The sequence below is a fragment of the Colias eurytheme genome, chromosome 5 (genome assembly GCF_061535395.1).
Source record: "Colias eurytheme isolate Ceu_HAF_F1 chromosome 5, ilColEury1 Martin Lab GWU primary, whole genome shotgun sequence".
NCBI lineage: Eukaryota > Metazoa > Arthropoda > Insecta > Lepidoptera > Pieridae > Colias > Colias eurytheme.
Window position 1 is genome coordinate 6,806,313 of NC_142984.1, and position 22,447 is coordinate 6,828,759.

The 22,447-nt window shown below is 34.2% G+C and overlaps 1 protein-coding gene across 5 annotated transcripts in view; it reads left to right on the plus strand.

The window, feature by feature from the left end:
• The window catches only part of how (protein held out wings), a 64,587-nt gene that overhangs the window by 38,990 nt on the left and 3,150 nt on the right, over nt 1-22,447 (plus strand). Inside the window, exons 2-7 of one of the 5 annotated variants that reach the window (XM_090101992.1) lie at nt 2,203-2,336; nt 15,171-15,287; nt 15,781-15,921; nt 16,597-16,717; nt 17,758-18,066; nt 21,009-21,127. In XM_090101992.1, the coding sequence (XP_089958118.1) occupies nt 2,203-2,336; nt 15,171-15,287; nt 15,781-15,921; nt 16,597-16,717; nt 17,758-18,066; nt 21,009-21,085 (899 nt within the window). In that variant the 3' untranslated portion in view covers nt 21,086-21,127. Of the gene's footprint in view, nt 1-2,202; nt 2,337-15,170; nt 15,288-15,780; nt 15,922-16,596; nt 16,718-17,757; nt 18,067-19,238; nt 20,864-20,978; nt 22,264-22,447 lie in introns of those variants that run through there. The other 4 variants (XM_090101995.1, XM_090101991.1, XM_090101993.1 and 1 more) reach the window with 4 other exon arrangements.

The following is a 22,447-nucleotide window of genomic DNA, read 5'->3' on the forward strand; positions in this document are numbered from 1 at the left end:
TACTCGTTTATATGTACCTATTTATAATTATATTTTCATTTGATTAATTTATTTATGTGAACGTTAAAATAATAAATCTACTCATCTTTATCTTTCGAGTTATTATCATGGAACAAATAAATGAAAACTAGGAGGAAAACCCTAGACAATGCTAGCAGATATGAATCATTATGTGAAGAGAATGTTTACCTTTGAACATTTTCCATTTAACCAATAAATGGCTTTAACTTTGTTTGATTCCATTGCATAACTTTTAATGTTATTCTTTAGTTATTTACCATATCCAAATCGCAAAAACATTGACTTCAAACCAAACGTTGAATGGAGTGCGTATCACTAATTCGTTCCATATTCGTACAAGTTTCAAAGGCGCGTTGTGAGCAATGTTGTGTGTTGTGACATAACTTCAAAGTGACAATATGAGCTACGTTGTATCATGTATGAATACATTAATCATAAATTTGAATGCATTAATCATAGAGCGTGTAATGATGGACGGAAAACCTCAAGATCACCTGCGTCAACAAAGCCTTTTATATGGTGCTGGCATAGATAAGCTCAAGAGCGATTAGCGGATAATACTTGTGAAAACGCTTATTGCAAACTACTGATAAAATAGAGAAATTAGAATAGAATAGAATAGAGAATTATACATAAAAGATTTGTCTGTTTTACGTTAATTCTCGATCGCACAAACGTATCTCTCGATTTCTGGAAGAAAATTGCTGGAAGAACTTACTCATTTCTACATTTTAACGAGACCTGTACATTTTTCGTTGATTAATAAAAAATCGCCTTTTACAGTATTATCTCATACATGGCCTCATCTGTTTGACATCTCTTTAAACTTGACGTTTGTATTGTTAAGTTGTCCGGTCCGTTTTGACACTCGTCAACGTCATGTTTCAAACTTATGACTTTAAGTGATTTGCCAAGTTCGCCTTGTAATGTCTGTAAATGTTTTAACCTTGGATTTAACCATATTGGATATACAGAAGCTTTATTTCTGATATTTTTATAATCAACTGTTATAAGTGTAGGTTTTGGTACACCTACACCTAAGGGCAAATATTTTTACACAAGAATTGCACACACATTTTTACACAAGAAAGAAGAGCACAGGATAGTGAAACAAATTAGAATTATCATCATATGCTCACAAATAAACAAATTTAATAGGTACTGACAAAATTTCCATTCATTTTTTGCATAAAAAAACATGGAAAGCAATGGCGAAATCATGCCTTTAAAAAGTGACATCGTTATGTGCGAAGGTAGCAATTAAATATATAATCCGATGATCAAACGAACTCCGTTGCGGGTTAATGGCTTGTTTACTCTCTTCTCAACCCTTATATGGCGTGAAAGCCTCCACATTGTCGTCAGACCTCAATGGGCTCCGTATGGACAGTCGAACATGTATCGTTTGATACGTACCATGTGAACCAAAAACAGCTCATATATTCAACAAAGAATTCAGTTTGGCTTCACCGTACCATATGCCATTTGAATATATCAATTCAGATGCATTAATGTGCTCTGTAGTAATTAAATCACGTTAGAATTATAGCCGAGATTGTATATAGAATATAGATATCTGCGTGTAGGTTGTTTAATGTGCAGTTGCAACGAACCAAGATCTGACACACTTTTTATGCATGAGATGTTACAAAAACAGATGGTCGTACAATTATGTAGGTACTCCGGATACTAAGCGATGACTCATCATTTATTTATCTGGATAAGGAAGATATTGAAATTCAATGTTTACACAACGGTTCCCTTCATGTGAGATCGTTAAAATTCTTGATGGAACCATTTACTTTGACCGTTAATTGTGAGCTGTGTAATGTATAAACGCGGAATAAAATATAAACGTTTGGCGTGAAATAAAAACAATTTACAGTATCATCTTATTTCGCCCATGCCATTATGAATAATTCTTTCTAATCGCTGACCTACTAATGTTTTGTTTGTATAACTCTGTACTCGTTGTGTTTAATTCTGTCTGTTTTCCTGGAGACGTTATAGAGAACTCATAAATGCAAATTTTCAGCGCACCATTAAATTTTATAATTTCCAGTGAACATTTGGGCGGACGTCTTAAATTATCGTCACTAATACTGAATTTTATTGCTCTAATTTATAGACCCAGATGTCGCATAACAATTCCATTACTAATAAACTAATATTTCTTTTCAGAAATTGCAAAGGTCCGCGCGAATCTATTCCAAATAAATGGGGTGAAGAAAGAGCCCCTCATTCTTCCGGAAGCAGAAGGCATGGTCACCACACTCACAGAAAAAGTATACGTGCCAGTCAAAGAACACCCAGATGTAAGTCATTTATATTTATCATTCAGTTTTATTTTAAAGTTTTAAACATGAACTCACATATTATGATACCAAATACCTACGTACACATATTTTTCAATGTATTCGCTAATGAAATAATAAATCGACGACAATGTTTTTGCACGATGTAATGTAATGGCAAATAACGGGCATAATATTAAAATGTAAATTATTTCGTAATGTTATGAATGGATTTAATGAATGAAACGTATGAACCTTGGAATAACATAAAGTTGCAACACACATAATAAGACACATAACAAAACATTTATATAGTCTGCTCGACAAAATTAAACTCTTGTCAGATCCATCAGCTTACACCAGAGCCCAGTAAAGCTATCTCGCATTCTTTAACCGTAATCCTAAAGGGTTCTGTCTCATTACGACGTGAATCGAGATAAGTGTCACAGGTTGTAAATTTTATTGCACCAGGGGACAACATGAACGTGTGTTAGTCATATAAATAGAAAGACAAGGCTGTCAGCTTGCTACATTTGGTGACTTATGTCAGGGCGATCTCGTGTTTCGATTGGCTTACACGCTTCGTTGAAACCCGCACTGTCCTGAATGATATCGTTCATTGATTGTAACAAATGATACCTCCGTAATATGCAGAGGCTATAGAATCCTATTTAGACCGTTCATTGATCTGCGTGAATCATCCCAATATTTGGTAACAATAAATGAAAGCTTTGAAAACATCGTAATTGAATCTACAAATATATTTAGCGGTAGGATTCATCTTCCATATTAATATTGGCCTATTCTACAAACGTCTAAAGACGCAAACGGTTTTTGAGATGTTCTAAACATGGAAATGGAGTCACTGACCTATGTTATTTTAGGGATGTGATTTATGCCATGCCAGACATTGCTGGTTATAAAAAATTATCCGTATATGTCTATTTGTAGAGAATGCAGGTTGTTTCTTATGAAGGTTTTTAATCATCTCATTACGTATCAAGTGATTAACTCTAAGGACGTCTTGTGGAGAAATAATGATCCATAGATACGTTCAATGCGGCGGTTGTTTTTCGAGACGTAACTGTAGGCCTAGCGAGTGATTGTTGGCGCCATCCTCGTTCTGTCACTACCATATATGTCTGTGCGCGATTTTAAAGCTTTTTTATAACACTACTTCTATATATGAAGCAACTTGTTTATATTGGCTATATTTTATTCATTAGTATGTCGATGACAATGTGAATGATATTTAATTTAATATTTCTTGTTCCAACTTTGAATATTATGAAACTTGTACATATTTGGTATTAATAAACGATAATATTGACACTTTAAACGTAATATTTACGTAACAAATATAAAATGTATTTCAAGATCAAACAAACATGATCTACTTAATAAACAATCACTGCGTCCCTCTGGCAATGCAGATCTTAAGGATTCATAAATATTTTTAAATTCACCTTACAACGAAATGAAACAATCTGTGCAAATTATAAAAATGATACAGCGATATAAATATGAAATAGTACCTAATTGCATTTTACAATATAACCAATTCTTGTTTCGTATGCACATATTTTAAGCGTCTTGTTATATCTGGACAATATGTTATTATCTCGCTAGGTATTTTCTTTAACGACGCTACAAATTATTTTGTAAGCAAACAAGATAATTATGGGAAACAATACGTGCATAAATCATGTGATAAATTGTATACGGTAAATGGTATTGATTGTTCATCAAAGACACCGTTCTATGAGATCAGCGTAATCGTGATGGTCCTAACGATGTTACCGATTCGTGGAATTCAATCTGACTTTGCCGGTCTGTATATGGTATTATAGAAGATTTGAGGAATTATTGATCAATATCGTACACAATACTTGATTTAAATAATAAAAATTGTATTGGAAAAATCAGAAGGTGTTTTTATAGGCAGTAAAAATCTACCATCTACCTAACAACTGAATAGATTACAAAAATTCTTTCACCTTTGGATATGTATGACAACCCTTAGTGCTATTGGCTATATAAGTACCACAGGCGAAGCCAGGGTATCTAGTTAGTTAATATTTACACAGTAAACATACGAACGACACATAAATAACCAAATTTATTAGTACGGAAACCTGTAAAGCGTAACAAAACTACAAATAGATCTGGTAACTGGTTGAACACGAGTCGTTTGTGGAAACAATGGCTCTAGTTTGCTTGTGCGTTTGCAAAAATAAATACACGTTACCTTGGTTTTTACTAGCTTCAACAACAGAAAGCTATTTTATGTTACGCAATCCCATATTGCGTCGGGTACACATATTAGTTTCGTTTCTGTAATTAAAAGAAAAGGTGTTTTTTTTGGATTCTAGTACCGGCCATATTCTCTGGTAAACAATGTCAAAATGAATAAATAGTACCTACGATTACGAAATAACTTTCTCACACAAGACTGTTATTTTTCTTGTGTTGTCTTTGCTTATCTTTCACGTAGGTAATCTTTCCAAACAGTATCAATATAAATCTAAATATTATCTACAATAAGTATATAGTCTCTCCGATTTATTTATACTACAATATAACAGTAATTTCTTCATAACAATGTAGTATCTGGTACAAAATTTGTACGTTTCTATGTGAAAATTTTCATGTAGAGTACGTTCACATTTAGGCCACTCTAATTTCGTCTTAATGACTTGTTTGTGCACACATCTTCGCTCGTGTGATGTTCTTCTACACTTTTATGATTTACATGTTCATTTAATGTATGTAATAACATATTATGATTTATGTATATGCGTTTACGTTAATTCGAAACAATAGTTATTTTATTTTATCTTGGCTAATGTTTTATGTATGGAATGCACCGGTTTTGTATTTTTATTTATAGGAAATATTTAAGAAATAGAGTAGGTACTTATAAAAATCATAGTCAATTAGTTGGCTTTGTTAAATCAAGATTGTATGCATTGATTGAGCTAAAATTATGGCACAATAATACATGTTCAAATATTGTTTTTCCATTTTTCCTTTATAAATCGTAATAATATACTTGTATACGCCAAAGTAGAGAGCGGCTCAATGCATCTTATTTTTATACGAATTTAAATATTTTAACATACCTAATACTAATCGACACGATATGCAACCAATATAGGTACACAAAATACATATAGGTAATCAATATTGGATGAACACTTCCTTATTGTTTCCAAATAAATGAAAATATAACGGATGAAAATATCCAAGCAGTTGACACACTGACCAATTTGAGGCAGACCAATTTGAATGTCAAACAGAATTGCATCCAAAGGTCATCTATGTTCTCGTAACAAAAATACGCGATTTAGATAAAGCTGTAGATATTTCCATAATAGAATTGCATGCCAAATGTGGAGCGAGTAATTCCGCATTGCAAGCTCTGCCTGTGCACTAGACGGGCTCAATCACTCTTGGCCACTTATAACATGCAGGTATTATATTATCTGTGATCAGGTTCCACAGGTTATAGTGACGATAGGTGTAATCGATCATATTGATACTTCAACTTTATGCTTTACAAGATCTCGTTTATTTTTCATACGCCCATAAAAACTCGTTGTATAATGTTCTGTATCGTTAGCTCAACAATTGTAACTGTGTATAAAACTGCATACAAAAACACAATAAACATATGACTGATAAGACATAATAGAAAAAAAACCTAATGAAAATGTCGTATCAAAAACTAAAAATAAATACGACGATGGTCTTGAATTCAATTAGTCTATTTTAATGCAAATATATGCACTACGCTTATAAATTATTTAAATAAATCATAATACCGAATAAAATAAATTATATTTATAGTTGTTATAACCTGCACAAATGCATCTTTGAATCTGAATATTACTTGTCCAGATTGTAAACAGTACGTGGTTTCCTCATAAAGGCTAACATTAATTGAAGCAATTGATTGAAGCATGTTAATAACGTTTAAATAACATAGTTAAGCCTCAATCTAGACGTCGATGAACTCGATTGGCAGTAGGCAGTAGAGAATCTGCGCCATACAGGGCACATTATTAAATCCTACCAAAACGGGGTGTGCCGTTACCTTGCTTTTTGCGGCATGACATGGGATACTGACCAGACCACATCTGGAGTCTGCTGATCTTGTTCATTGTTGGACGGTAATTAATTACAGTGTAACATATACGATATTATAAGACATGTGTGTATGATATCTTACATTTCAAAATACGAAGTTTATTGCCAAAAAAAGTATATGAACTTATTTTGAGAACGGCGCGGAAAGAACTAAAACTTGGAAAAATGGTTATCTATTTTGAAATACTATAGTTCACTTTAAGTGCTTCCCTTTGCTTTGATTTCTGATAGTTTCAATCACACATTTTAGATAAAGATCTATAAAAAGATGTAAATCGCCGAGGAATAAAATATGTAACGGATATTTTGTTTTATCCCTGTCCGCTGTATGAATAGTAATAATTTAAGGCGAAGGAAACATAAACCAGATCGATCGAAACGTGTCATACGTCATAAAGCCAAAGGAAGAAATAAAACTATAGATTTTATGCTACCGAAATGTTCATGATACAACGTCCGTTCTAAAAAAGCTGCAAACCGCACAAATATAATATTTTAGCGTTTTATAAGATTGGCCTTGCAACACGATAATATCTGATTATTTTTGTAAAATATAACGTTGGTATCTTTTTCATCAATCCTGTCTCCATAAATTCATTTACAATAACAAAGCACGCATATAATATATTTAATGAATTTGTTCCCAATTTATTTGGAACGTTTGTTATAAAACTTATGATTTGTTGGTTTAATCTCAAAAATATTTAACGATCACTGATTGGAAAAGGGCCAAATATGAAACTTTACGCTACGTTTTAACTATTTAATTTATGTTCTTTTTGAATCTTCAATAAAACGAGATGTTTTTATACTTTTTTAATTAATTTGCTAATGCGTATTAAAATATCTATTACCGTTTCATGATTATTTGTTTCAACCGTTGTTTACGCTGAGGTTAATATTATGTAATTCGTAGGCAATTAGAGAAATCGTGTGATTTGATACAAGTGGGCGAATTTGTTTACCTTTCTCATGCATACTTTGATTTAATAAACTTTTAGAGAAATATTAGGCTATTAATGTGTTTATTCAACGTAACGGGCGTAGGAGGCCTGCTAATTTCAGTTCTATACAGTTATATTTACTAGGTATTTATGTAATACTAGGTTTCCGCCCGCGGCTTCGCCCGCGCAGTCAAAAAAAACCCGCATAATTCCCGTTCCCGTGGGATTTCCGGGATTGCGTCATTTTCCCGGGATAAAAAGTAGCCTATGTCCTTTCTCGGGTATCAAAATATCTGTACCAAATTTCATGAAAATTGGTTCAGTAGTTTAAGCGTGATTGAGTAACAGACAGACAGACAGAGTTACTTTCGCATTTATATAATATTAGTATGGATGTAGTGATGATTCATCACATATTCTTTTTTTATGTAAAATTATTATTTTAAGTGACTGGAAATTTTTTATTTATTAATAGGATTCTCATTGGAAGTTTCTATTTTAAGTCAAAGCAGCTGTTTATTTGTTAGAACTATATGTTTAGAGTAGAATATAACATCCTGACGTTTTTATTTGCATTACTTATAATTATTGTTATTTGTTTCAAACATAGGTAGTATATTGGGAGCTTTTTTAATGTTTTACATATAACTTTGGTTAAAAAAATGCAAACTTCTTATGATATCAATTTTTTTAACAAGAGGGGTCGCGGGTCAGGTGACACTATAATAAAAATGATCTTTTCTAAATTTAGCATTTAGATATTGTTATGTTTTATAATATATGCAAAAATTATATTACACACATCTTTTATTCATACCTTCTTGCATATTGCGTTTGAATTTCTTCATCCATATACCTACACTCATGTTTTTCGTGTTATTAAAAAATAGTCTATCAATCGTAAATAATATTATGATTTTTCATAAATAATATAGTAGTCCACATTTTTTAAATTTCGCATTAAAATATGCTTTCAATAGAAAAATATTAATACATATAAGAACGAGTTAAAACAAAGTTCCGTTTGAAGAGGTCAAGCTGGCGTGTGCGTTCGACCGACCTGTCTCGGGTCACGAATTATACCTTGTAAATGCTCTCGTTTAAGCTAATGGGATCTTTATTCTGATATGTAAGTAGTTCCCGGTTTTATACAATATTTATTATGTACATTTGAATAGGTTATCGTATCTTTTTTTTTTTGGTAATAGGGAAGCGCTTGACCACAATCTCGCCTGATGTTAAGCTGAGATGTGGTCTAAGATGGAACGCGCTTCCCTAGAAAGTAGGATATCTAGGTAGTTATACGAAATTTCGAAAGGTTTCAGATGTATAGGCTACGAAGACCGCGTGTTTTGTTCAGATGTTAATTTTATTTGTATTTCTATGTTAATTGCTGTTTTGATGCGAATGTATTTTGCTAGTGTAATTTAGTATATATATATATATATTTACGTGAACTTTAGAACCCACTAGAGATCTACATAATATGGATAAATAGATTTTCTGCGTAGGAAAGCACAGGCTATTTCTGAAGACCATTCAGTTGAAATGTGTTTTAAGTAGGAATGCCAAGTGTCTGAGCGACGACTCTTCAGAACTATTACTACGCGTTGTGCTCAATTTTGTTGCCAGAGAAATGTGAAGTGTGAATGAGTAGAGCTTGAGCCAATCTGTCACTAATTGTATATTGGAAATAGGGAATCATGATAAAAACAACTGCTCGAGCTTAACAATAATATTATAGCTAGATACGTAAAAGATTTGAAAGAGGCATGTATCTACACAAAATATCTAAATATCAATTAATGGATTTTTTTTAGAATATTAGATAGGTATTCACCTGGTATATGTATATAAATTATTTTTCATAAGATTATAGATTCTTATATAATAAAGCGTTTTCTATGATATAGGTTTGAACGCTAACCATATTTTATATTCCTATCGCCTGCAGCAAGTATCGCACGTCGTGACCAATCTTCGTACAATGCACACAATTATATACCAAATATACTATACACTATTCTAAGCCCTATTACCTTTAGTAAAGGCTTAAAATGGTTTAAAGTAATATTCCAGTTTAGGAATGTACACGCTACATTACGAATTTACCCATCAATCAATTGCATTCATAGCACCTGAAAGTACAATATATATTAGTTGCAATGTCAATTACCGGTTGAAGCAAGTACTTTATCCCTTTTTCAAATTATATAACCATAACTAGTTGAAAATGGTGAGTTTCAAAATATCTACAAAAATTTTACCATCACTGAAACGGAGGAACAATTATTTCTTCAACATAATACCGAATATCAACACCCAACCCCATATATTATGTTTTCTTTCTAAATCCATCCATATCTCAATACGCTTACCAAAGAAGATCGGATATGCGAAATGAAAACAGTATGAGTAAGTGCAACGCATTGGCCTCAGTCAGGAATAGCTGAAAAAACACGAGCATTTCGTGGGAAAGTTAAACAATGCAGTCATCAGTACACTGACTTCAGATATGACCTTTGAATTGATACGATACTTTCTTAAAACCTTTTGTTCAAACGTTTTGCATGATTCGATAACAGTTTTAACGGTGTGCTTAAAATACTGAATAATTTAAGTCAGAATATGAGAATTGATTGAAGTTTTGAGAAAGAAATTCAGTTGTATCGTTGTAAAGTTTTGCCTAATCATTTTTTAGATTATGAAGTAAAATTAAATGCTGTCCGGTCTAAACTTGAACGAGTAGAAAAGTAGTTGTAATACATATTTCATTTCAATGCATTTTCATGAAATAAGCATGTCCCTGATTTTGACATTTGACCGTAAAAATTATGAAATGAGGTAATTCCAATTGAAAGCTACAATAATTGAGATACGTAGGTATGTACCGCACGTGGCTTGTGTTTCGTCCGTGACCTATCATTATTGAACAAAACTACTGTCAATTATGGACAAACGTACATTTCTATTGAACGAGCTTTATTATAGGCCATTGTCACCGCGTTAGCAATATCGGGGTAATTAACGTGAAATTGTATCCGCTCACATTTTGATACACTAATTCTATTATATAACATACCTACATAATAACGCCTGAAGGAAATGATTAGGTTTCACTCTGAAATTACTTTTCTTGTATTAAAACAATAGATATTTTTTTAAAGTTACTCCTCAAAGATTTTTATATGCCACAGACAAAATAAACATGACTCGTAGGTATATTTACGGTTAATAAATGGTGCGGCAAAACAATTTCTTACGAACGTATTATTATTTCAGTAAATCAGCTGAACCCGATAATTATGAACGTATTATTAAATAACACCTTATAAAATACTCGGTCGATACATTATTAAATTTGATTACGTGGTGATTCTCGGTATGTATGGAAGGTATTATTAAAGCTAAAACATTATTTACACTATTGTACTAGCTGGGCGGTGGGCAGTATTGATATTTATCGATTAGATGCACTGACGCCGAAGGAGTTATAAATACAGCACAAACCATAAATTTGTGATTTACTTGTCTGTGGTATTAAAAATTTGCTTTATGGTGTCATTTATCGTTCAGATTAAATACAATTACTTATAGTAGAGCCAATTTAATAGGCAACATTTGACGTCTATCAATTTTATCTTCATAGGGTGGTAACCTGCTTAAAAACATCGATTAAAGTGAATTAATCGATACGGACTTGAAACATTTGTCAATCGAACTTGAAACACATGTCAATAATTTATGATAATTTTTATTCCCAAGTAATCAATGCATTCGATTCTAGATGTCAGATTTCGATTTTTAGAGTAACGTCTCTGGGTATTTACAGAGGCGGCTCGCCCTAAGGAGCGCTGGTGCAGTGAACTCCCATAAATAATTATAATAAAATCATAGTCCTTAATTTAATTATTAACATTAATTATTACTATTTAAAATCAATCGTAGTCTTTAAAACTACTGTTAATACCAATGAATATATCCATCATTCCATCATCCCATACACCTGTATAATACCTACTGTATTATGTAACGCGCGAAGCGGAGCGCTCACGATTGCGCTCTAATGAAAAAAGATTTAGTACATTTCCTAATACGAAATCCAATAGGAGTGAAAGAGAGGGTTTTGCCAGAGCCCTGCGCGTGAAACAAAAGATTTTCTATGGAAAAGTAGCAAAATTCGGAGCGCCGCACCCGCAAACGTTGCCGGTTCGTTTTTACCGCCCGGCAGGACAGCGATTGCGCGCGCGGCGCGACGTTGCCAGTTACCACTTCTATAATATAAACAAACACTCGAGTCAACTTCAATGCACGCGCGCGATTCATGCAATTTTCTAATTAAAATTATAAAATACGTGTTGAAATGGCCTGTAGTTATCAGTATTACTTGTGAGTGTTAAAATGAACAATAATTATAATGTGGCGTTCATTAAAAAGTGTGATAAAACGTTACAAATTCGGCTTGAACGTAAAGCTAAGGGACCGCCACGGCCTGAACGCAAAAATGTACGACAAAAACGAAAACATATACGCGTGTGTTTAAATCTGAACAATATGTGAAAACACCGTGGTTGTGTGGTTGTGATGAAAGCAACAAACTATTTTGTTTTCCGTGTCTTTTATTTAAAGCGGGCGCGGCCGGCGGAGGTGAGAGTGCTTGGACTGAAACGGGCGTTGACGACTTAGCTCATCTTTCAATCAAGATGAAAAAACATTCACAATCTCGGTACCATATTTTGTTGAATGAACTGCAATTGGCGTCTATCGGTCTTGTCGCTTTAAGTTATAGATATTTTTGCACACCAAAAAGAAAGACGTACCTATCACGTATGCATTTTCTTTATATGTAATTTTTTTGATAAATTGTACTGCTTTACACCATGTATTTTCAGTGTTTTATTTCAAGTGAACACCCATAAAATTTTGTCACGAGCCGCCTCTGGGTATTTATAAAGAAAAAAGGTTTATTGACACAAAATTGTAGCGACGTCAGTTCTTTAAATAAGAAAATGTTTATTATGTTTAGAATGGTTTATCAGTAAAATCAAATCTTAAAATTAGTTGCATCGGTCATTATTATTATAAATATGTAATCGTAATTGAAAAAAGTTAAGCAAATGTGCAGTTCTAACAAAACGAAATATCATGTTATTCTATGTCGTGGTTACTAGGTTACGTTGTTGAATTTTGTTGAAGTGTCAAATGTTGCCTATTAAAATGGCTCTACAATAGTAAGCTTTGCTCACTACGGATTTCGTGCCGAATTTCGATTTAAAAATGAATTGTGTTTAGTTTCTGTGTAAAATATTACAGTGCAAAATGATGAAATAATATAAACATAATAATCCATATCCGGCTGTCAATTATTCGTCCAATTAATATCAACTTTACAACTGTTTTTAAATAAATTCTATATTCAAACGAACTTTAAAATTCTGAATGTTATTTCTGGATAAACAGACGTCTGCTAAGTGAATAAACAGGGCTTGGAAGCGCGTAATGCATTTAACTGTAAAATTTTAGAACCGAAAAGCAAAAGACGAAGAAAGAATATATTTTTAAGAAATATTTCCACGACATGGATTAATCGGCAACCGGCCACGGCGTAGAACTTTCGTCGCGGTAGTTTCACAACCGAACTTATCAACCTAATTCTGAATGAGTTATTACTAGGAAGTATTTTGTATTTAGTGTGTACTGGGTAGTTATTTACTAAATTGTGTTGCTAAGAATTCGCTAATCAATGTAGAGGTATGGTTTTGTAGATGGCAAGGTTCTTTCATTTAATAAAATAATTTAATGAATCCTAAATCTGGTATGTCAAACCAAAAGATGATCAATAATTCACATTTTGGGTTACTCTGAAAGTTTTTACCTAGTATCAATGTTGAAGTTGAATAAAACACACAGATTTTAGGCTGAAACGTCCCCTTGAAAGAGTAGACTAAATAAAGCATGGTAATGAGATTTACGAAATATTTCTAGAGCCATTTAATTGGTACATAATATCTAAACATACCTCTATTTCCAGCTTGCAAATATTACGGTCAAATCATAAAATAAACGTTAAACAATACAGAGTCATATAGTTGTGATGCATAAGTTATAAACAAATACAGCGAAGTAGCTGTTAGTACAGTTACGCGTTTAGAAAATACAGAAATCGGTATTGTCATGAAAATGTTAACTGCCGCTGTGAAAACCTGGGCGTATAGCCAACTAGTGCGACGTTTCAACATGGCTTCACGTCCGCCTTGGGTTTGTTTTGCACTTAGAAAAAATAAAGTAGATAATATTATTGACAGCCGACAGACGTTTTGAAGTTTAAGCGATAAGAGCATTCTCAGCACCGTATGCAAATTCTATATTTACACTATCGTATTTTTCTTTGCCAAATTTCTTAAGATTATATAAAGAGACTTCAAACGCTACAATGCAATTATTTTCAAAGACGAGTTTGATATTTTAAAATATGAATACGATAAAAGATTCCATAAATACTTTCAGACGAAACGGTGGGGCTTTAAACCGCTCAACACTTATATAGCTCCTTCTTTGTAGAGATTTAGAGATTTAATTATTCAAGTTAATGACATTGTATTCTTGCTTTGTTGTGGCGTGAAAATAGTAAAAACTGGGACGTATTCCTCCAAATTTCTGTTTTTATAACAGTTTTCTTTGATATTTCCAGTAATCCATGAAAACGTTAATAATAGATATACTCGCTAGACATAAACAATCAACATTAAAACTTTTGGAAAGATCAACTAAATTATGTTATTGTTGTCGTAGTAGATAGACCAGGACAAACACAGTCCAACCTTTTTGTCGTTTCCATTTCCGTGTCTCATTTTTCTTTACCATTGTTTAAAAAATGTAATAGCTTATGTTATACAGTGCTTTGTTTAAACCTTTTGTTTTCAAATTTGCATTTGTACATTAGATGTTTTGACTAACTCATTTCAATCGCGAGTCTGTGTTCCTACGCTTTAAAATTCATTCTTGAATAGATTTCTACAAAAACAAAATATTGAAACTTCAAGCGATCTTATACATCGAGCGTGATTTTCAGTGACGACTGTCAACCCGATTTCAATTTTATCCACCATTTAGCGCCGGTTATCTCGAGACTTAGAGCGTATACGCACTATGCGGGTAGCCGTCCGGCTGACCGCAAGCACAATTATGTACGTAATATTCATTTCTATGCGCATTGCGATCATTTCTATGCGCATTGCGATGCGGCTACCGCAGACCGCACAGTGCGCATAGAAATGAATATTACGTACATAATTGTGCTTGCGGTCAGCCGGACGGCTACCCGCAATGCGGCTACCCGCATAATGCGTATACGCTCTTAGGCCAACATTTAGTTTCTGGACATACGTTTGAAAAGCAAATATGTTTTTTACTGTATTTGTTGGCGTGGTGCCATCTAGTCCATTCTATAGTTTCAGTGATGGCTATTCACAGTTCACGTACCCGGGATTGACTGATCCATTAGAACCAGAGTTGTGTTAAATTTGCACAACAATCAAACATCTAGGAAATACGGTTTATTCGTAATGAAAACTGGCAATTACTCCAGCAGTTAATAGCATTAAATGTAGCTCATGCTATGACCGCGCACGTGGGAGCATTTCCTGATCTCAAACGATTTAATGGGAGCTCTAAATTGATAGCTTTAAATAATCAAATAACTCAGTTGAGGGAATCTGTATTTCTGCTAAACGTATTAAATTCTGGTTTTGTCACTTTACAGTTCAACTTCGTGGGCAGGATTTTGGGACCGAGAGGCATGACCGCCAAGCAGCTGGAGCAAGAAACAGGTTGCAAAATCATGGTCAGAGGCAAAGGATCCATGAGGGACAAGAAGAAGGTAATTATCAATGTTTTCTTTAATTTTCTCATTATGTGTGTTAATTTTGTAATTAGTATGCATACGACAAACATCGCCGTCGGCTTTTCACGTGTTGAATAAAAACAAGATGTATGTTCTAATTAACATACAAACGAGGAAACGAGTGGACGTTGTGTAAGATATTTCTTCCGTCCCATAAATATCAGAGATAAATGTTAAATTATTTAGATATAGAGCAGTTCACACACAGAATTAATTTTAGCAGAATGTGAAGACTCTCAGTGCAAAACAACTTTGGTATTATATTACTACTATTTGTGTATATAATCCAGAAATAGATTATGCAGTGCAGCGCTGATTGTGGAGTTATGTTTGACTGTAATATGGATTAAGGCGTTCTTGGCACCAAAATTGGTTTTTCTCCTATATAATTTCTTAGTATAATTGAGGATACTGTGTATCTCCGAAGTTTATTGCGCGTTCAATGATTTATTTGTTGGGTACATTCCAGGAGGACGCAAACAGAGGCAAGCCAAATTGGGAGCACCTGGCTGATGATTTACACGTATTGCTCACCGTGGAAGACACGGAGAACAGGGCAAAGATCAAGTTGGCCAGGGCCGTGGAGGAGGTTAAGCGTCTGCTTATTCCAGTGAGTTTATATACGACATAGTTTATTATTCTAGAATTTAAAATGGTCGCGTTACTTACTTCTTTTATAACAAAGCTCAATTATGAATATTACATGCAATTTAAAATTTATTCTTCAAATCTTTATAATATAGAAATATGAGTCATAGAGCTAGATTGTATAAATTATAGAAACAACATATCATAAATATTTATTAATTACTAGAAAGGAATGTATTTGATTAAATACATTTATAATATTCACGCTATATATTTTGGAACGTCTTTGATCATGATGGTTTATAATTTTTACATGTCTTTGAAAAGGAAGTCGTCATTTATTTCAGTAAGTGTTACAACGAACTCTTGTTTTGAAATACTCAAGGAAAAATATGCTTTAATATTTATTTACATGTTTATTTTATGCCTTTCTTATACTTACGTATACTAAATATCCATGTAACGTTATACTTAAAGTTGGTTAACCATACTACTCATTTGACACTCTTAAATCCACATAATTTAAAAGTATTTTTTTTTTATAAAAATAATTCAAATAAAAAAGTATGGCGTATACTAAATGAAAGCTCTCTTGTATCTCTAGAAATTTAAACGAATTGATTACCTACAAGTATTACAAGTAAATACTGATTTTACGTTATTTTCTCAACTAATAATTTATTCCACGTGTCCACAGCAAGCAGATGGTGAGGATGAGTTGAAGAAACGCCAATTAATGGAATTGGCCATCATTAACGGCACATACCGCGACTCGAGCGCGAAAGCCGTCGTGCCTGTCAACGGTCAGTGCGTATTAAGTATGGTCGCATTCATGTTTTGTCACTAATACTTACATAGGTTAAGCTCTCACTAACATTATTGGGAATCCCCTTGGGAATTGTATTTTGTTGTATGTAATATGGGTACTGTTTTATATTTCGAATGTATTGACATGTTAAACGATTGCAATGAAAATTATCCTTGGGCTAACTAGAGATTACCTTATTCTATTTGATTAACTCCTCATTTGACTTAAGTGATAATTATGTAGGCAAAGTACTTAATGTGAATATGTAAGAAAACTTGTCTTGCCCATGTATTAAGTATTCATTACAATTAGTATGAAAATGTGAAATAACGCAATACCTGAGGTCAAGGCGCACATCTCCGATTAAATTAAAACATCTCGTTAATGATAACTGTTCTGTACATAACATAACTGTTGTACCGATCCTGTTGTAAATACGATTACAAGTTTTCATTAAAATTCTCATTAATGGAACAACACTTCTGCCTCGAATGTGAGTCACGACTTAAGAAATGACTAACTTAATTGATTTGTGGCATGTTACGGTCGTTAACTATTAACATGGGTGATTTCACTGTGACAAATTATTGTGACTCTGATCGTATGGGGATTTGCAAAGCACCATATTATGCATACTGCTGGGAAAACATCTCAATATCTTGTATATTCATATAAAAAAAAGTCGTTTTAATTACACTATTAATTATAACAGAAGAACCGCTGAACTGATTTAGCCGAAAGGGAGCTTAGAACCAGGAGAAGGACATAATATGATATTGTTTATGCCTAAAAAAAAGACGTGTGGCACTCGGGGACTGCCGCGGTAAAGCTATTGCATAGCATGCCTTCAAGCCACACCTCCAAGCCCGTCGGAGTGGGGAGCGTGAGATTTTTTCGTTACGGAATTTCTCGATTCGGTTCCCGCGCTCAAGGCCCGCGATAGAAGCTATGCAATAGCTTAAAAATTAAAAAGGGGACGGAGCCGAACACCTAGTATAGTATAAAATGGTATCTATCGAGACACATTATACAACGAAGAGGAGTCCACAGCTGACGAGGAGTGGCGGCGCGTGGCGGCGGAGACGCAGCGGCTGCTGGCGCCCGGCGGCGGCGTGGCGCTGCGCTCGCAGGCCCCGCTGGGCGCGCCGCTCATCCTGTCGCCGCGCATGGCCGGGCCCGGCGCGCAGGCCGGCCTGCTCAACGGGACGGGCGGCGCCGCGGCCGGCCTGCTGTCGCCCGGCGAGCCCGCGCACCAGCTGATCTACGCGTCGCCGTACGCGGACTACGCCAACTACGCGGCGCTCACGGCGGCCGCCAACCCGCTGCTCACGGCCGAGTACGCGGCTGCCGACCATACGGGTGGGTTGTTCGCCCGTTGATCTCTCCGCGTCTGGCGACACCTGACTCCTCACTAGTTAGTGTACGATTCACGAAAGATGACCACGAATGCCGGCCGTCTGCGCACGTACACTCATGAAAAGACTTTTTGGTTTTGCATAACCAGCGTTTACAATATTACACAAATTATTTAACCAAAATTAAAATATTATTTTGTTTTAAGTATTTTCTTCGTGAGTGTACGTGCGCAAACGGCCGCCAATTTGTGGTCATCTTTGAATCGTACCGTACATACCGCAGGTGTCGCCAAATACTCATACTAACGCTAAAGGTACCGGGTTCTCGTCCGTGCGATAGTCAGTGTGACGCTAGGTAGGAAAATTATAGAGAATTAAAACTCATATGAGATTAAAAGTTAGCGTAGTCGGTGTAGAAAATAACCGCATGCTGTATTCTGCAGCTTAGTTTTGGACGTAATGTAAAAATCATGTTAGATCTACGAATCATATTTACAAAGTTGACACTCACTATAAATGCTTGCCTGTTTAACCCCATCCGATTTTAATATTTTTACCATGGACGTATAAAAAAAGACGGACGCCGTATTACGAACAAACAACGTGAAGCCACCGTAGTAAGCTAGCGATCGTGTAAAGACAATGAACACGCACACACTCTCACCATAGTAAGCTAGTCGGCCGCCATTACGTCGTGAACTACCGATTGATTAACTGCGTCACTATTTCACAAAAAATATTTAAAATGCCGTCTTGCGTGGTTAAATGGTGTCGCAACAGTACAATTTTAAATAACAAAACACAAGGGATTACATTCCACAGGGAAGCAAGTTTTTTCTTTTATGTTTTAATGATAAAATTATTACGGCAAAATTTATAGAAAAAAATACAGCCGCCATTGTCATCAGGACAGCTGTTGCCATAGTGTTGCCATGGCAACATGGCACACACACATGGATGTGTCGCCGCCATTACTAGGCTTCACTCAATGTTTAGGCGATACTCCGTCTTTTTTTATACGTCCATGATTTTAACATATTTAATCCACCCGAAGGAAATATTACATGTAGTACTAACACAGTACTAACATTACACGTGACTACAAAATTAACGGACTAATCCAAGGCTTAAATTTTTGAATTGTGTTTGAATTAAATGTTTTTAATGGGGTTGCAGCGTCGAGGTACCTACTCGCTGGCTTTTGACATTGGCCGCACACGCAACAGACCTCAATAAGATTCGACAGGCTCCCATCACCGGCCTTCGCAACATATTTACCGTCCTTGACAGATCTATATACACGAATGCCTTTCTAGAGTCATATTATCGGTTAACATAGAATAAGCTTAATTAAGAACAATGTAGCTGTAAATCCGTGTTTTGTACCTACGTTTAGATTTTTCTAAACTTTGTTTTCTGTCTGTTGTGTACAGTCATTTGAGAGTATAACTTGTTTTGAACAAAGAGTTATTATTATTATTTATTATATAGCAGATTTTAATATTTACACAGATTAATATAATTTACGTATTTATTGCAAATTATATTTTATGTTTGACTCCTTTCGAATGGCAGTTTTAGATGGAGTTTTCTAGGATAATATTGTTAAACTGCCAATAGAAACCCTTAAGTTACCGATACATCGTATACAAAGACATAGATTTTTTTATACACACACACACACACTTGTCCTTTAACCAATAGTTTTTATTCATTTAAATATCTTTAGAGTATTGTGATTACCCTTGCTTGTAACAACACTAATACATTAACATGTTTCATCCTTTAGTTTCATATTTTCGGTCATCCTGCATGTTTACTCGTTTTTTTTCACAGTTGTGAATAACATCAGTTTTATATTAACAGTAAAATCTCTGAATGGCGAAATAAATAAAATAAAATTCAGCGATTACAAGCAAAAGGGACCAATTACGATTTGAATTGTATTACAATGATTCGCAAATTTTAATTATAATATTTAAAATATTAACCACACTGATAATTTACGCGATACACATTTTTATACGAACACGAATGAGTTCTCATCGACACTTTTACGTTTCTGACAATACTTTAACGTAATAAAGAGAACGACATAGAACACATACAAAATGTTATTCTATTGTTTAAAATTGTATGGTAATTTATTAATTTATTAGCCATAATATATTATCGTATTTATATACATACCATAGGTTAAGACATATTTTTATCTTCTGAAGATTATACGTTAGCTTAGGAACGAGTGAGCTTTATAAAATGAGTAGATGTACACTTTGTATGTCCGATTTTTTTTGCAGTTTAGTCAATTCAAGTTCTGATAAACGTTCTATTTGATTCTCAAATCAGCCATTTTGTACGTACCTTATAGCGGGATAACCCGATTTGAAATCTCTTTTAGTTTTTCCAAAGCAATAATAAAATAGGTTATATAGGCTTAGATGCACACATAGATGTTAGTGATACTGCCAAATTAAAAGCTTCGAATTTTTTTATATATTTTTGTTGCCAGTGCTTACGCTATTGCAAATAAGATGCAAATTTAGCTATTGATGAGATTATATTATTTTTCAGCATTTATACCACCCAGGAGGTAAAAAATATTCCGTAAATTCACACATAAATATAAATTCATTAATCACGACTGAAATATCATTCACTTGTGTATCAAAAAACCTGGGTGTGAATTCGTAAAAAAAATGTGTGCCTGTACTAGTGTACACACGTAAGAAGTGAAACTTCTTTATGACCTTATTTGTCAAAAAATAATTTACAGAAATACGTCAATCACGCGTGTAAGGGATAAAAACAAGATGGCGCGTAACGAAAAAATGTTACACTAAATTTTTTTCCAATCCCGATAAAGAAGTTTCACTTCAAAAATATTGCATTGGTTGATAAGAATGGTCTGTTCAGACACAGATGATAAATATCGTGTGCCGCTAGGTGTCGTGCGGAGGGCGGGTCGGCTCGCGCAAGTGAGGGAGCACCCTTACCAGCGCACGGCCTTACCGGCGCCTTAAATAACCCGCCATTTGCTCTCACGCCGCCATTTTGTTCACAAGGTGAGAAGCGCGCACGGAACGCATGCCTTACTATGAATACGCTTGCATTTCTTTGAGGAATATTTAACTGGTTTATTGTTGTTGTATGAATTATTTTATGGAGGAAAGATTATTGGTTTTTTATTTAATGACTTACTCAATTTCCAGTTAAATATTTTGTAGCTTTTGTGAAAGTAGACGCTCTAGCAATCATATTCGTTAGTAAGACTGCGTAAGCGCCTTTGCTTTATGGTCTCTCTGTGTCCTCTTTATTTTTGTGTACTTATTAGTTATGCTCTTTATTAGTAAGTTCGTGAATAGGTATTATGCCCGTCACTACTTCATCCTGGATCTGAAGTAAATCTGCATAATTTTAAACTGTGATTTTTATACTTCATTTTTATAGAGTTTTTTATCTGTTACATGTTGTGATATGGATATAACAGTTTTGAGAATTTTGTAACAAGCTTAAAGCCCGTAATGAACGCCAATGTTACCAAAAATGTATGCTGAAATATCACAGCATGTTCTCATAGCATCACTTTACGTGATCGTTGAATGTTCTTCGGGTATTGTTTAGAAATTTAAGTGAGGAAAGAAGGATTGGTGTTTCTATTTAATTGTCCATTTTATCAATAGATTTTTCTTTTAATATTTCTGCCAAATGTCCAGAGGTGCTAAGCTCGGGTTGTGAGATCCTTCTTTCCCGATTTCCCCAGTATTAGTCAAAGGACAGCGCATTTTTATTTGTGCCATCAATCCAGTATTAAACAAAATGCACCTCCTTTGACTTGCGTTTTATAATCATCACAAGTTTTTCTTAGTCAATATAAGTTTTATATAAGATATAAGTTAGTTGTTTCTATTTTTGCCTTAGGTATTATTTTATTATATATCTTTCGTATTTGAAAGCAATTATTTGTAAGGTTATATGCACTTGTGTCCTTGTGGATTTATAAAGGCATACCAATGTCGTTTTACGTATTTTTCACGCTTTATATGAAATGAGTTTCGTTTCAAATCGCTATCCGTAATTTTTATGAAGAAATTTATATAAGGATTGATTTTTGTTTAATTATTATTGTTTCAATTGTTGATTGTAAATATCAAATGCATTTTGAAAGGATATTATATGCAATAAATTATCTGAAATTTTACGTGTTGGTTTTTTCTTTTTAGCTGGTATAGGTTCGCGATCGCGGTGTAATTGTAATTGTTTTTGTGAATTGAACAGTCGATAAAGTTGATGACGTGCAGTCATTTGGCCGAATGTAGCCTTACACAACTAACACGCAGGTCCACAAGGCCAAGTCCCCGTTTGTCTCAATAATAATTATGATA